This window comes from Chiloscyllium plagiosum, unplaced genomic scaffold, assembly GCF_037043375.1.
Source record: "Chiloscyllium plagiosum isolate Xiang-an unplaced genomic scaffold, Cpla_swu_hap1 HiC_scaffold_50, whole genome shotgun sequence".
NCBI classification, from domain to species: domain Eukaryota; kingdom Metazoa; phylum Chordata; class Chondrichthyes; order Orectolobiformes; family Hemiscylliidae; genus Chiloscyllium; species Chiloscyllium plagiosum.
Genome location: NW_028270188.1, coordinates 51,647,894 through 51,662,780, shown reverse-complemented (window position 1 = coordinate 51,662,780; position 14,887 = coordinate 51,647,894). Strand labels below are relative to the sequence as shown.

Genomic DNA, 14,887 nt, shown 5'->3' with positions numbered 1-14,887 from the left:
GCTGGAATCGAACCTGGAACCCTGGCGTTGTGAGGCAGCAGTGCTAACTGCTGAGCTACCGTACCGCCCCACAGAACTATAACCAACTCCTTCTGGAAAACATTCGCTGTCAGTGGCTAAGAATTCCACAGGCTCCCCAGACTCCTCTCCCACACACTTCTCTGCTGCCCTAATCTCCCCCTGGCCAAATTGTTCCGCCCCTTTCCCTACCCCTTTTCCCCTTCTGGTTATATTCACTACTGAGAGAGAGAGAGTTCTGTGGACGCTGGAGATCTGAGACACGGTACTAGAGGGAGTTGAGACTCCAAGTCCAGTGTCAGTCCATCATGGGGAAAACTCTGATTTGAGAGGAAAAAAAGACTCCGTGTATCTTTAAAGGCAAAGGCCTGCATTTCTGTAGCGCCCTTCCCTGTCTCAGGAAGCACCCCCCCACCCCCCCTGAAGGTTAAAAGGCAGCCAGTTTCAATCATTGCAGCGCTGCCACAGTGTAGGAAATCCAGTTGTGTACAAGTCTCCCCCAGATTATACTTAAAGCGAGACTTGTTTACGAGCTGTCGGGAGATTCCTGACATTCCCCAAGGGGGAGGGGAGGCCACGTGGTCAGGATGACAATGGCCCCCTTTATATTTTGTTTTACAGAGAGCTGTCTCTTTGCCCCGATTTGATCGTGTGACTCGGGGTCCTGTGTACTGTGTCACAGGATGGTGCCATTACACTGAAGTATTCCTACCCCACCCCTGTCAGGGTTGCCTTCTGGTGCAGTGGAAGTTGATAAGTAAATAGCTGGGAGTGGCTGCATTAATCGTATTGCCCAGAGTTCATAGTTAAATGCCCTTCATTTGAATTGACACTCCCTGGACTAACTGTTGCTTGTGTCACCTGGGAGTTATCAGTGTCATTAAAAAGGAGTTGGAGGCTTTTAATGTTAATTTAAATATAGGGCTGGAGAACAGAAATAAGTCTCTCTCTCTCTCTCTCTCGCTCGCTCGCTCGCTCGCTCGCTCGCTCGCTCCCCCCCCCCTCGCTCGCTCTCTCGCTCCCCCCCCTCTCGCTCTCCCCCCCCCCTCTCTCGCTCTCCCCCCCCCCTCTCTCGCTCTCCCCCCTCTCTCTCGCTCTCCCCCCTCTCTCTCGCTCTCCCCCCCTCTCTCTCGCTCTCCCCCCCTCTCTCTCGCTCTCCCCCCCTCTCTCTCGCTCTCCCCCCCTCTCTCTCGCTCTCCCCCCCTCTCTCTCGCTCTCCCCCCCCTCTCTCTCGCTCTCCCCCCCTCTCTCTCGCTCTCCCCCCCTCTCTCTCGCTCTCCCCCCCTCTCTCTCGCTCTCCCCCCCTCTCTCTCGCTCTCCCCCCCTCTCGCTCTCCCCCCCTCTCTCTCGCTCTCCCCCCCTCTCTCTCGCTCTCCCCCCTCTCTCTCGCTCTCCCCCCCTCTCTCTCGCTCTCCCCCCCTCTCTCTCGCTCTCCCCCCTCTCTCTCGCTCTCCCCCCTCTCTCTCGCTCTCCCCCCCCTCTCTCTCGCTCTCCCCCCCCTCTCTCTCGCTCTCCCCCCCTCTCTCTCGCTCTCCCCCCCTCTCTCTCGCTCTCCCCCCCTCTCTCTCGCTCTCCCCCCCTCTCTCTCGCTCTCCCCCCCTCTCTCTCGCTCTCCCCCCCCTCTCTCTCGCTCTCCCCCCCTCTCTCTCGCTCTCCCCCCCTCTCTCTCGCTCTCCCCCCCTCTCTCTCGCTCTCCCCCCCTCTCTCTCGCTCTCCCCCCCTCTCTCTCGCTCTCCCCCCCTCTCTCTCGCTCTCCCCCCCTCTCTCTCGCTCTCCCCCCCTCTCTCTCGCTCTCCCCCCCCTCTCTCTCGCTCTCCCCCCCTCTCTCTCGCTCTCCCCCCCCTCTCTCTCGCTCTCCCCCCCCTCTCTCTCGCTCTCCCCCCCTCTCTCTCGCTCTCCCCCCCTCTCTCTCGCTCTCCCCCCCTCTCTCTCGCTCTCCCCCCCTCTCTCTCGCTCTCCCCCCCTCTCTCTCGCTCTCCCCCCCTCTCTCTCGCTCTCCCCCCCTCTCTCTCGCTCTCCCCCCCTCTCTCTCGCTCTCCCCCCCTCTCTCTCGCTCTCCCCCCCCTCTCTCTCGCTCTCCCCCCCTCTCTCTCGCTCTCCCCCCCTCTCTCTCGCTCTCCCCCCCCTCTCTCTCGCTCTCCCCCCCCCTCTCTCTCGCTCTCCCCCACTCTCTCTCTCTCGCCCCCCCACTCTCTCTCTCTCGCCCCCCCCACTCTCTCTCTCTCGCCCCCTCCACTCTCTCTCTCTCGCCCCCCCCACTCTCTCTCTCTCGCCCCCCCCCCACTCTCTCTCTCTCGCCCCCCCCACTCTCTCTCTCTCGCCCCCCCCACTCTCTCTCTCTCGCCCCCCCCACTCTCTCTCTCTCGCCCCCCCCACTCTCTCTCTCTCTCGCCCCCCCCACTCTCTCTCTCTCTCGCCCCCCCCACTCTCTCTCTCTCGCCCCCCCCACTCTCTCTCTCTCGCCCCCCCCACTCTCTCTCTCTCGCCCCCCCCACTCTCTCTCTCTCGCCCCCCCCACTCTCTCTCTCTCTCGCCCCCCCCACTCTCTCTCTCTCTCGCCCCCCCCACTCTCTCTCTCTCTCGCCCCCCCCACTCTCTCTCTCTCTCGCCCCCCCCACTCTCTCTCTCTCTCGCCCCCCCACTCTCTCTCTCTCTCGCCCCCCCCACTCTCTCTCTCTCTCGCCCCCCCCACTCTCTCTCTCTCTCGCCCCCCCCACTCTCTCTCTCTCTCGCCCCCCCCACTCTCTCTCTCTCTCGCCCCCCCCACTCTCTCTCTCTCTCGCCCCCCCCACTCTCTCTCTCTCTCGCCCCCCCCACTCTCTCTCTCTCGCCCCCCCCACTCTCTCTCTCTCGCCCCCCCCACTCTCTCGCTCTCGCCCCCCCCACTCTCTCGCTCTCGCCCCCCCCCCCTCTCTCTCTCTCACCCCCCCCCCCCCCCCCCCCCCGCCCCTCACAGGGGGCTGGAGGGGCTGACAGAGATAGGGAGGGTGTGTACAGGCTGGAGGGGGTGACAGCAATAGGGAGGGCTTTCGGAGATGGGGATGGGGTTGTGCATGACAATATATATTCCGATCCCTTGGTCCTTTCCCCGTTGAGATAATGTAAACTGTGCAGCAACCAAGAATAAAAGGCAATGTCTTAAATGTTGCCCTTTTATCGCCATTTCAAAATGTTGCTGATTTTGAAAAAAAACCCTTCCTGACGTCATTAGAAACCTGCAGCCCATCTGCAAATTGGACCATGGGGAGGAGGAGTAGTTGCAGGAGGTTGTTCAGGTAAATGACTGCAGATGCTGGAAACCAGATTCTGGAGTAGAGTGGTGCTGGAAAAGCACAGCAGTTCAGGCAGCATCTGAATACAGACAGAGTGCCTGAAGGGTGGAGATATAATCCCTCCTCTCATTTATCTCTCCACCCTTCAGGCACTCTGCCTGTATTCCGGATGAAGGGCTTTTGCCCGAAACGTCGATTTTCCTGCTCCTTGGATGCTGCCTGAACCGCTGTGCTTTTCCAGCAACACTAATCCAGGAGGTTGTTCAGCCCATCCACTGTGGCCTCGCTGCCAACTTTCTGCAGTATTCCTGTAGGCTGTAATGTTTTTAGGAATAGATTGCTCTTGGTCTTTGAATGTACTGAGCTGCTCCTGCTGACTAGGTAGACAACTCCCAAATCTCCAGCGCCCTGTACCGTCCCATCTGGTCTGTTCCTTATTCTAAGACTATGACCCCCAGCCAAGGCCTTGCACACGAGTTGGATCGCTGACCGCTTGCCAGTTCACCAGCTGCTGCACCCTCCCTGTTGGGGAATCTCTGTCTAGTCTTAAATCCCACTTCCCGCTAGGCTTAGACCGTTCCACTGCCACCATCGGCTGTTCTCCCTGTGATGATTATCACCAGAAAAGGTGGACTGGCCACTTATTGGTGTGAGCAGGAGCTTGCTGTTTGTAAACTGGCTCCTCCGCTTTCTACCTTGCGACACTTTGCCAGGTATCTCACTGGCCTTGTCGCTCTTTGACACATCCTGGAGGCGTCTAGAGGCACTGGCGCCATGGGGTTAATCCTCGTAGCTCAATCCGACCATGAAACTCCAAACACCATGCTCACCAATGAGTGGTTGAAGCATCATCCATTCACTGGGTATGAACTGGCAGACTCTCTGCTACGGGCCATCTATCAGCTGGTCTGAGGAGAGTGAGGGATGCAGATCCTGGAGATCAGTTAAAAAGTGTGGTGCTGGAAAAGCACAGCTGGTCAGGCAACATCCGAGCAGCAGGAGGGTCGACGTTTCGAGCATAAGCTCTTCGTCACGAACCACTGACTGTCCTGTTTGGGTGCAGATCAGCTGGTCTGAGCCAGTCTCTGTTCTGATGGGACGAGGGAACGTTAAACACCATCCCGTGTTTTCCCTGTCACTGAGTCGGTGGGGTGGGGGTTACCTGGATAGGGAGGAGATGGTGCCACTGGAAAGTGGAGTGCAGAGGAATGTGTCAATGAAATGGTAATAGTTTATCGTGCATTAATTGTGTTACGCTATTGGGGTCCAACTGCTTTTAAGGTTTTAGGCCAGATTTACTGTTGACTGACCGTGGATGTGATACAATTTGGGTTGGAGCTATGTGTGTGTGTGTGTGTGTGTGTGTGTGTGTCACCACTGACTAATTCTGTGTGTTTCTCTAACTCCAGAACCCCTGCCTGCCTGTCTCTTTCCCTGTCACTCCAGTTTCCCACTCTTTACCCTCGCTCCCTTTCACTATGAATAGTTCTGTCTCAGTAAACCCCATCTGTCTCCCTGTCACTCTGGTTATCCTCCTTTGTATACTTCCTGTCACTCCTGACTAATTCTGTCTGATTCTCTGTCTCTTTCACCCTGTCTCTCTGGTTATACGTCTCTATATTCTCACTCCCTGTCACTGCTGACTAGTTCTGTCTCTAACCCCTTATTTCTCTCTCTCTCTCTCTCTCTCTCTCTCTCTCTCTCTCTCTCTCTTCCTCCCCCACCCCCATTTCCCTCTCTGTACCTTCACTCCTGACTAGTTTTGTCTCTGTAACCCCTATCTGTCTGTTGTTCCCGTCTCTGTTCCTGTCATCCTGACCTTCACATCGTCCCCCCGTCCTCCAATCTCCTGCCACCTCTGAGTGTCTGTGTGTGATGACTGTCAGTAGCACCAGCTGGTGAGTTCCATGCCATCGATTGAATGAATCCACTGGGAAGATGCTGGAAAATGAAGCATTGTGTATTCTAGATGTGTCTGTTTCTGCCAGGAATGAATAAGAGAGTGGTTGTGGTGGTTTGGAGGGGGTGTCGCTGAGAATGATTCTGCAGCTGCTCAAAGAAAAGGCCCTTTCTATGGAATTATTTTCACTAAAAGAGAGAGAAATCGCTAGTCGATGCCCCCTGTTATTCTTTTGTGTGTCACCTGTTTATTGCAGTGTGTTTTCTTTTTCATAAAATTCTTTCATAGAATCGCTACCATGTGGAAACAGGCCTTTCGGCCCAGCAAGTCCATATCGAAGAGTATCCCACCCAGACCCATTCCCCTGTTACCCTACATTTACCCCTGATTAATACACCCAACCTACACATCCCACTACAGGGCAATTTAGCATGGCCAATTCACCTAAGTTGCATATCTTTGGACTCTGGGACTGGAGCGCCCGGAGGAAACCCATGCAGACACGGGGAGAAGTTGCAAACTCTACACAGACAGTCGCCCGAGGCTGGAATCGAACCCGGGTCCCTGGCGCTGTGAGGCAGCAGTGCTAACCACTGAGCCACTGTGCCGCCCCGTTTTTACCTAACCACGGCAAGCTTAAAGGAGACAAATATAGGACCTGGGAATAGGAGGACGCCTCTCAGCCCCTCAGTCCTGCTCTGCCATTTGATAAAATTTGTGATGGATTAGATTCCAGCCTCAAACCAGCCCCCATCAGATAACCTTCAAATTCCTCGTCGATCAAAGTCCGGTCTAACTCAGCCTTTTTTCAATTACCTAGTCTGGGAAGAGAAGAGAGAATTCTACAGCTGTCTGAGAGAAAAGATTTCTCTGGTTGTGAGTGCCATTCTCCATAATTTCACTCTTGCCTCAGGACTGTGCAGCTCAGGAGGAGTAATACTCCCAGTTGTAGAGTCATGCAGATTTACAGCACGGAAACAGACCCTTCGGTCCAACTTGTCCATGCCAACCAGATGTTCTACCTTAATTTGCCAGCATTTGGCCCATATCCCTCCAAACCTTTCCTATTCAATATACCCATACAGAATGCCATTTAAATGCTGTAATTGTACCAGCCTCCACCACATCCTCTGGCAGCTCATTTCATACACGTCCCACCGTCTGTGTGAAAATGTTGCCACTTAGGTCCCTTTTAAATCTTTTCCCTCCCACCTTATACCCTCAAGTTCTGGATTCCCCGACCCCAGGGAAAAGACTTTGTCTATTTATCCTATCCATGCCCTTCATAATTTTGTAAACCTCTATAAGGTCACCGCTCAGCCTCCGATGCTCCAGGGAAAACAGCCCCAGCCTATTCAGCCTCTCTCTATAACTCAAACCCTGTAACCCTGGCAACATCCTTGGAAAGCTTTTCTGAACCCTTTCAAGTTTCACGACATCCTTTGACCAGAAATGAACACAGTATTCCAACAGTGGCCTGACCAATGTCCTGTATAGCCGCAACATGACCTCCCAACTCCTGTACTCAATGCACTGACCAATAAAGGCAAGTGTACCACACGTCGCCTTCACTACCCTATCTACCTGTGACTCCACCTTCAAGTAACCATGAACCTGAGCTCCAAGGATGTTCAGCAACATTCCCCCAACTTAAGTGCAGTAACTGTAGTAATGGGACTGTTTTGCATTAGATTGTGATGATGGCATTGGTCATGGGATGTGACCCAGCATTTACTGGCTGTCCCTAGTTACCCCTCAAATTGAATGGCTCGCTCTCCACTTGCCTGGCTGCCTATACCAGTACCTTGCTCATATCTCAAGGTGCAGCAAATGTTGAATTGCCCGCGACGTCCACATCCCATGAATGAATGAATTAGAAGTTCTTTTCATCGCTGTTGGTGAAGTTTCCTTTTTTTCCTTCTCAACAGCCAGGGTCAGTACAAGAGCGGATGAAATCCAAAAGTGGTATGGTTGCCAATTCTACTACGGATTCAAGACAGAATGTAGCAAAGAGCCAGTTTTCTTCACAGTGAGCACCTCCTTCAGCAAGTAAGTCTTTCAACCAGAAAGTAAAATCAGGTTGTAAGTTGGCCCACTGAACTGGAAGGTTTGTTTTCAGATGTTTCGTCACCATGCTAGGTAACATCATCAGTGAGCCTCCGGTGAAATACTGGTGTTCTGTCCCGTTTGTCTTGGCCTGTTAAGGTATGTGGTATCATTTCCGGTTTGTTTTCTCAGAGGTTGGTAAACGGGGTCCAAATCATTGTGTTTATTGATGGAGTTCCAGTTTGAATGCCAGCCTCTAGAAATTCTTGTGCGTGTCTCTGTTTAGCCTGTCCTAGGATGGATGTGTTGTCTGGGTCGGAGTGATGTCCTCCTTCATCTGTATGTAAGAATACTAGTGATAGTGGGCCATGCCTTTTGGTGGCTAGTTGGTGCTCGTGTATCCTGGTGGCTAGTTTCCTGCCTGTCTGTTTGATGTAGTTCCTGGGTGCTGCAGTGTGTTGTAGCCTGTTTAAATAACGTCCTCCTGCAGCTCTGTTGTGGGTGTCGGGATGAATGTTTCTGTAGTTAAGTATCTGGTCTGTGTGTGTTGCTTTCCTGTAGACACTGGTCTACAGCTCTCCATTACCTGTTTGTTATACTGTGACACCAGATGCTTAACTACAGAAACAATCGGCCCTACACCCACAAAAGGAGCTGCATCAGGACATTATTTAAACGGGCCACGACACACTAGCACCCAGGAACTACGAGTGGCAGAAGAAAAACATTTATACAGCATATCCAAGAACAACGGATACTTGATTTAACACAGTGTGCCGATTCTTAAACAACAAACCAGTAGACACAATATGCCCAGAAACCCTAGCCACACTACATAAGTCAAAGACATCTCAGAGATAACCCCTTGGCATCATGGTAGTCCACACACTGGAACAGCTACTGATGAACCTAAAAGACCCTATACCAACAACCAGCAAATTGAATGTCATTTACAAAATACCCTGCAAGGACTGTAATAAATACTACATTGGACAGACAGGCGGAAAACTAGCCACCAGGATACAGCAACCCCAAATAGCCACCCAAAGATTATCACTAGTATCCTTGCATACAAAGAAGGACACCACTTCACCTGGGACAATACATCCATCCTAGGACAGGCTAAACAGAGACACGCATGGGAATTCCTAGAGGCCTGGCATTCAGACCGGAACTCCATCAATAAACCACTCGATTTGGACCCCATTTACCAACCGCTGAGAAAAAGAACTAGAAACGATATCACCCACTGTAACAGACCAAGGCACACACATAGAAAATGGGACAGAACACCAGTGGTTCATTGGAGGCTCACTGATGATGTTACCCAGCGTGGTGACGAAATGTCTGAGAACAAACCTTCCAGCTCAGTGAGCAAATCTACAACCTGAACCACAAATCTTCTCCAAAAATTGCAGAAAGTTAAACTGGACAAATACTGGACTAATGGGTGGGTTGCCTTCTGAGAAAGGTTGGACCAGCTATGCTGGAATTTGGAAGAGTAGGAGGCAAAGATGGATTAAGGATAGTCAGCTTGGTTTTTACGAGGAAAATAGTGTCTCACAAACTTAATTCTTTTTTTTGATGATTGAGGGCAGAGTGGTAGACGTTGTTTACTTAGATTTTAGTAAAGGTTTTGACAAGTTTCCACATGTTGGATGATTAGTAAAGTTCGATTACATCGGGTTTCAGGGTGAGCATACCAATTGGGTACAAAATTGGCTTAACGGCAGGAGACAGAGTGAGATGTGGAGGGTTGTTTTTCAGACTGGAGGCCTGTGACCAACAGTATCCCACCGGGATTGGTGTGGGGTCCACGTTTGTTTGTTGTTTATGTTAGTGATTTGAATGAGAATATAGGAGACATGGTTACTAAGTTTGCAGCTGCCACCAAACTGGTGATATAGTGGATAGTGAAGAAGGTTATCTAAGATTAGAAAGAAATCTTGGTTAATTAGGTCAATGGCTGAAGAGTGGCAGATGGAGTTTAGTTTAGATAAATGTGAAGTATTACATTTTGGTAAAACAAACAAGGGGAGGATCTGATACAATTAATGATACAGCTCTGGGTAGTGTGGTAGAATAGAAAGACCCAGGGGTTCAAGTAGACAATTATTTGAAATTTGCATCACAGGTAGACAGGGTGGTTAAGAAGGCATTTAGCATGCTTGCCTTCATCAGTCAGACCTTTACAATATAGGAGTTTGGATGTCATGTTGATGTTGTACAGGAAGTTGGTGAGATCTCTTCTGGAATAGTGTGTCCAGATCTGGTCGCCCTGTTACAGGAAGGATATTATTAAACTGGAGAGTGTTCAGAAAAGATTTACCAGGATGTTGCTGAGAACGGAGGGTTTGAGATATAGAAATAGGCTGGGACTTTTTCCATTGGATCGTAGGAGGTTTTTTTTAGATTAGATTAGATTAGATTAGATTAGATTACTTACCGTGTGGAAACAGGCCCTTCGGCCCAACAAGTCCACACCGACCCGCCGAAGCGCAACCCACCCATAACCCTACATTTACCCCTTACCTAACACTACGGGCAATTTAGCATGGCCAATACACCTGGCCTGCACATCTTTGGACTGTGGGAGGAAACCGGAGCACCCGGAGGAAACCCACGCAGACACGGGGAGAACGTGCAAACTCCACACAGTCGCCTGAGGTTGAGAGGCGGCTTTTATAAAATCGAAAGGGGTATAGTTAGGGTGAATGACAAGGGTCTTTTCCCTAGGGTGGCATATTTTTAAGGTGAGAGGAACAAGCTTCATAAAGGACACAAGGGGAAACATTTTTACACAGATGTGGGTACAATTACAACATTTAAAAGACATTTGGATAAGTACGTGAATTAAAACTGTCTGGTGGGATATGGTCCAGGAGCAGGCAGGTGGGACTAGTTTAGTTTGGGATTATGGTCAGCATGGACTGGTTGGACCGAAGGGTTTGTGTGGCTGTAGAGCTCACTGTGGGTGACAAATTGTATCAAAACTATTATCCTTTTTTTTGGTTGATAAGAATTTCTCACAGATGTACTTCTGATTTTTTTTGTAGGTGATGGGCAGGCAACAAAACCACACTTGAACACCCTTGATTACCAAAAATAAGGGTCTGCTCTTTACAAAAAAGCCACTTTGCATGGTTTGGACTCATTTTTATATATATATAGACACACTCTCTCTCTCATATACTCTCTCTCTCACACACACACACACACACACACACACACACATATATATATATATACACACACACACACACACAGACACGTGGATCTCCTCTGATTCATCCTCTTACGGTTTGTGTCCCGCTCAAGAACTCTGTGTGAACAATTCCTCATGTGCGTTCCTCCTAAAAGGACACAAGCTCGCTTCAGATATTCCTGAGGGGGAAGAACACCGGGCTGTTGTGCCTCTCCGAAATCTCCGCCGAAGAGTTCTTTAAATCTGCTGTTTTGCTCAGTTCAGCTTAGTCTTCACGACCCCTTGGTTTGCAGCGCAAGTTATTGCTTTGTGTGTGTGTGTGTATGTGTGTGTGTGTGGTTTGTGCAGAGTGCAGGGGACAATTTCTTATGTTTAATCTTTTGCCTGTCTGTGTGGAAAAATTCCACCTAACATTATCGATTTGAATAAGGAATATGGTGAGATGGGGGCAGGTACTTGAAGCTGGAGGTGATCGGACTTCAGCTTGTAGGAATAATCTTCACTTGCTTCTGTTTGGATTGTAATCCTGGTTTGAAAGAAACAAAACCTCTGCCTGTCTTGAGAAATGCAAGCCCCCATGACACAAAGTTGACTCCAGGTGTGAGGCGACATCTCTGCAGGCGAGCTGATCTCGAGTCTGTAGGGCTGGTAGTAAGTTTCTAATGGAGCTCAATCATTTCCTCTTCATATTTTTTTTCTGGGATTTTTTGTGATCCGAGAGAGGGTTTCTTTTGCTCTGCTTTTGTCTGCACCCGGCTCAGAAGCTGACATGGCAGTGCAGATCTTGAAGAGAAGTAAAGTGACACCATTTTCTGGTTTTTCTGTGTATCGCAGTGTTGGCTGGAAACGTGGTCCCAAAGATTTGGTTTGTTCTGCATCCTGGAGCATTAATGGAGGATAGGCTCCCTTGTAGTTCAAGAGGGTAAACTGCACTGCCACGGGGAAGACAGAACCACACAGTCCAGGTTATCCCCAGCCCAATTGTTAGACTCAGGATGGTTAAACCCAAAGGCCCAACTGTAACGCACACTGAATCAGGCAGGGCGCAAAGCACCCTTCTTCTGATTGCTCTCCGAGAGGCAGAAGTTATGGGCTGGCTTTGAAGTTGCTGCCTGACTGCTGCTGTCGTCGAAAGCACTGTTGTGACCTCTTGAGTTGTGCGAGGAGAAATGGCCTCAGCGATAAGGAGCAACCACACATGAGATTACCATTGTGGCAAAATGGAGAGAATTAGATTTTCTTTATCATGTGGCCAGTTCCCCTTCCCAACCCCATGCAAGCTCACGACTTGTCTAGTTGTGATATCAGAGCCCGGAGACCACAGGCAGTTTCCAAATGGTCGTGCTAATTCCCCCACAGCCCTCGATGGCATGCTGAGTCTTATCGTTTTCAAGAAAGAAAGACATGGGGGAGTAGGGGGAAGAGGCAGGGGAAATCCTCTGATCCATGAATGTAGTCCCAACTGTCAGTCCTTCCATTGGAACCTGTTGCTCCAGGGATGGTAAATATTATTTTAGCCGGGAGGGTGGGTCGCTGGCGGTGTTTTTAAGAAGTAATATTTTTCAGCGAATATCATGATCTCGAATAAACCTTTGAAATGCTTGCGTTTGGTTTTTCTTTTTGAGGTCTGGTTTCTTGTTCTGTGGAGAGGGTGGTCGAGATGTTCTATGAGTTCAAACGGGAGGGTCTGGGAAAGGGGAGGGTGACTGCATTGAATGAGGTTAGTGCAGTAACAAGCCATTCAGGCCGGCAGGTCTGTGATGGTGTACATGCTCCACATGTGTCTCCTCCAACCCTTTCTGTCACAAGCAGTTTTGTGTTTGTGAGGCTGAACTGGCCAACTGCAGATTTAAAACTGTGGCTCTTGAGACAAAAATCTTCTGTACTAACTTGATGCGTGTGTTTTGCAATGCCACCTTTGAATCAGATTGTTAGATCCTCTGTACGCTGTTGCCACTGGATGGATACTACCCCAGATTTCAACTCCTGGCAGGTGAGAATTCCAGTGTGGGGCAGTGAAACCTGTTAATAAGGTGATAAGATTTGCAGTAAAACTGATTTTGTTTTTCCTGTTTTAATCCTGAAACTTCGATTGTTTTTTGAAAAACCGAGTATTTTAACATCCCGTGGGAAATGAATCAGAACTTTATTTTAAATTTGCTAGACAGACACAGGAGTTCTGATGATCCAACTGTGTGTGTGTGTGTGTGTGTGTGTGTGTGTGACTGACCACCTCTGTTCCGGACCAGCACAAACCATTTTGAGAACTCGCTATTTACTATGTGAGGGAATAAAGGCCAAATCTCTAATGAGACTTCTCCAAATCCCGGGTTAGATTCAGACCGAGGGAGGTCATTCAAAGCATCTCGCTTCTCCTTTCCAGACAGTCCCATCATCACAGCATGCAGCTGTTTCTTAAATTATTCTAGGATATTCACTTGCAAATGTGGGAATTCACACTGTGTGCATTGAAAACAGAGAGTTGAATTGACAATGTCGCACAGTCGTAACCTCCGCTGCCCGGAAATCTTTTTTTTTTGTCTTCAGCAATGGATGAGAACTCCAAAAAATGTTCAGAGATGTATTAACGCAACCCCAGCCTCCAGCAAATTTGATGCCAATCTGTGCTATTAGTCCAGAATTCTTTTTGCCAATGGTGGGAGTAGAATTTCCGTATGTTACTTAACAAAATGCAAACTATAATAAAAACTGAAAGTGCTTGAGAAACTCAGTAGGTCTGGCAGCATCCGTGGAGAGAGAAAGAGTTTACATTGAGTCATGTTTGACTCTTCTATGGAAAACTGTTCCCATTTCTCCAGCTCTTTCTACTTTTATTTCAGAGCTTGATTACTTGATTAAAATGCCAAATAACTTTGACCTAAAGCTTCCTCATTCCAGGGCAGGACAGCCACAGAGTTAAATGCCAATTCTCCTAAAATGTACCATTTGATTTTTTTTTTTCTTCTCCGATGCACTATATACATACGTATTTACTCCACCAAATCCCATCATTGCTTGAAGCTTTTGCTCCTTATTCAGGCTACGTTTCCATAGGCTGCATGACCTTCAGTGTCTAACTGAAGTGGATACCTTTCCTGTGTGCACCTTGCGTTTGACCAAGAGATCAATGTGATCTTATGCTCAGCTGTCCTCGGGTAGAATGTGAACTTGCGGCGGTCACTGGATCATTGGGACCACGTGGTTTCAATTACATATTCCCTCACCAGTCACATCGAGGACAGGAGTGGCTTCTTTGGGGCAAACTGGAGACTTGCAGATTAATTACGAGTGCAGGGATGCCACAGCGGTCACCAGTGAGAGCCTCCTTGTCATCAAGCAGTGGGACACAAAGGGTGAAAGTTACAGCCACTAAACGGTCTGACTGCGCTGTATCCAAATGATGGGAAGGGGTGTCACATTGGAGGCACTTCTAATTTCAGCACTTGACCAACAAGAGCAATTATTTGAATGCGTGCATACTGATGACAGCTGGACTGTTTTACACAGCAAAACGCAACAATTCCTTTTTCTTTGCAGAATGTCCACTGACGGATAGCTGGGCTATTCCTGTAACTGTGTAGTATTTGCATTCCCTGGCCAAATCATCCTAAGTGATAACCTTTTTAAAGAGATATATATATATTCGTTTGGTAATGTTCGGGTTGATTTCAAAGGTTTCTTATGGTTTTTAGGCTGAACTGGCAAAGGGGAAGAACTTTGTATGTTATTGCTTAGGACATACAGAGTGTTTTAATCAAATTTTGTCTGCTGCCTTTTAAGAATTGTGTTGATATTATGCTTTGGAAAGCATGTTGGTTAATGATTCATGATGCAACAGATTGATTAGGCTGATCTTGGACTTGAGCATATAGGAAACTTTTTAAAGCACGTGTTTGGACACTTTAAGAGCAAGTTGATTGACATTTGCTAGAAGCTGTAAGTGACCTGTTTGCAGTATCATTTTTTTTTCTGTTTAAGCCTTATGTTCTCTTTGTCTGTTGTAATGAATGAGCTTTTTGATGGATCTACTTTCCTGAGCATGTGTCTCTTTTATTCCACCGGCACAAACTTAAGTCTTGGTGCACTCTACATTATTGGCAAACACTAGTTCTTGATGATCTACTCAATGAGATGTGGGGTAATTTTAAGATATTACAGCTGTATTGCCCTGAATGTTAAGTATGTAGATTCATGCCATCCACCCAATTTGACAGCAGCGGGAGGAAAATGTGGGCTCAGCTGAACCTTGCTGTCCTCTGAAGTTAAGACACATTGTTTGAATAACTTGGTAAAGAGATGGTGGTCAAAAATGGCTGATTCATTTTATTTTGAGTCCTCCTACTAGCTTGGAAGACTTCTGAATCCCGTTCTCGTGTCCTTGCTGCCTCACTATGGAGGTCAGCTGTCTGAGTACAGACCAGCGAGTTATTATATAGCAGGATTTTC

At 48.9% G+C, this 14,887-nt stretch overlaps 1 protein-coding gene across 2 annotated transcripts in view; it reads left to right on the top strand.

Moving 5' to 3' along the window:
* Positions 1–14,470, top strand: part of LOC122544689 (CDC42 small effector protein 1-B-like) — a 45,467-nt gene extending 30,997 nt beyond the window's left edge. For both annotated transcript variants that reach the window (XM_043683964.2, XM_043683966.2), the window contains exons 4-5: positions 7,119–7,239; positions 10,293–14,470. In XM_043683964.2, coding sequence (XP_043539899.1) covers positions 7,119–7,223 — 105 coding nt within the window. In that variant the 3' untranslated portion in view covers positions 7,224–7,239; positions 10,293–14,470. The remainder of the gene's footprint in view (positions 1–7,118; positions 7,240–10,292) is intronic.
* Positions 14,471–14,887: the final 417 nt, after the last annotated feature.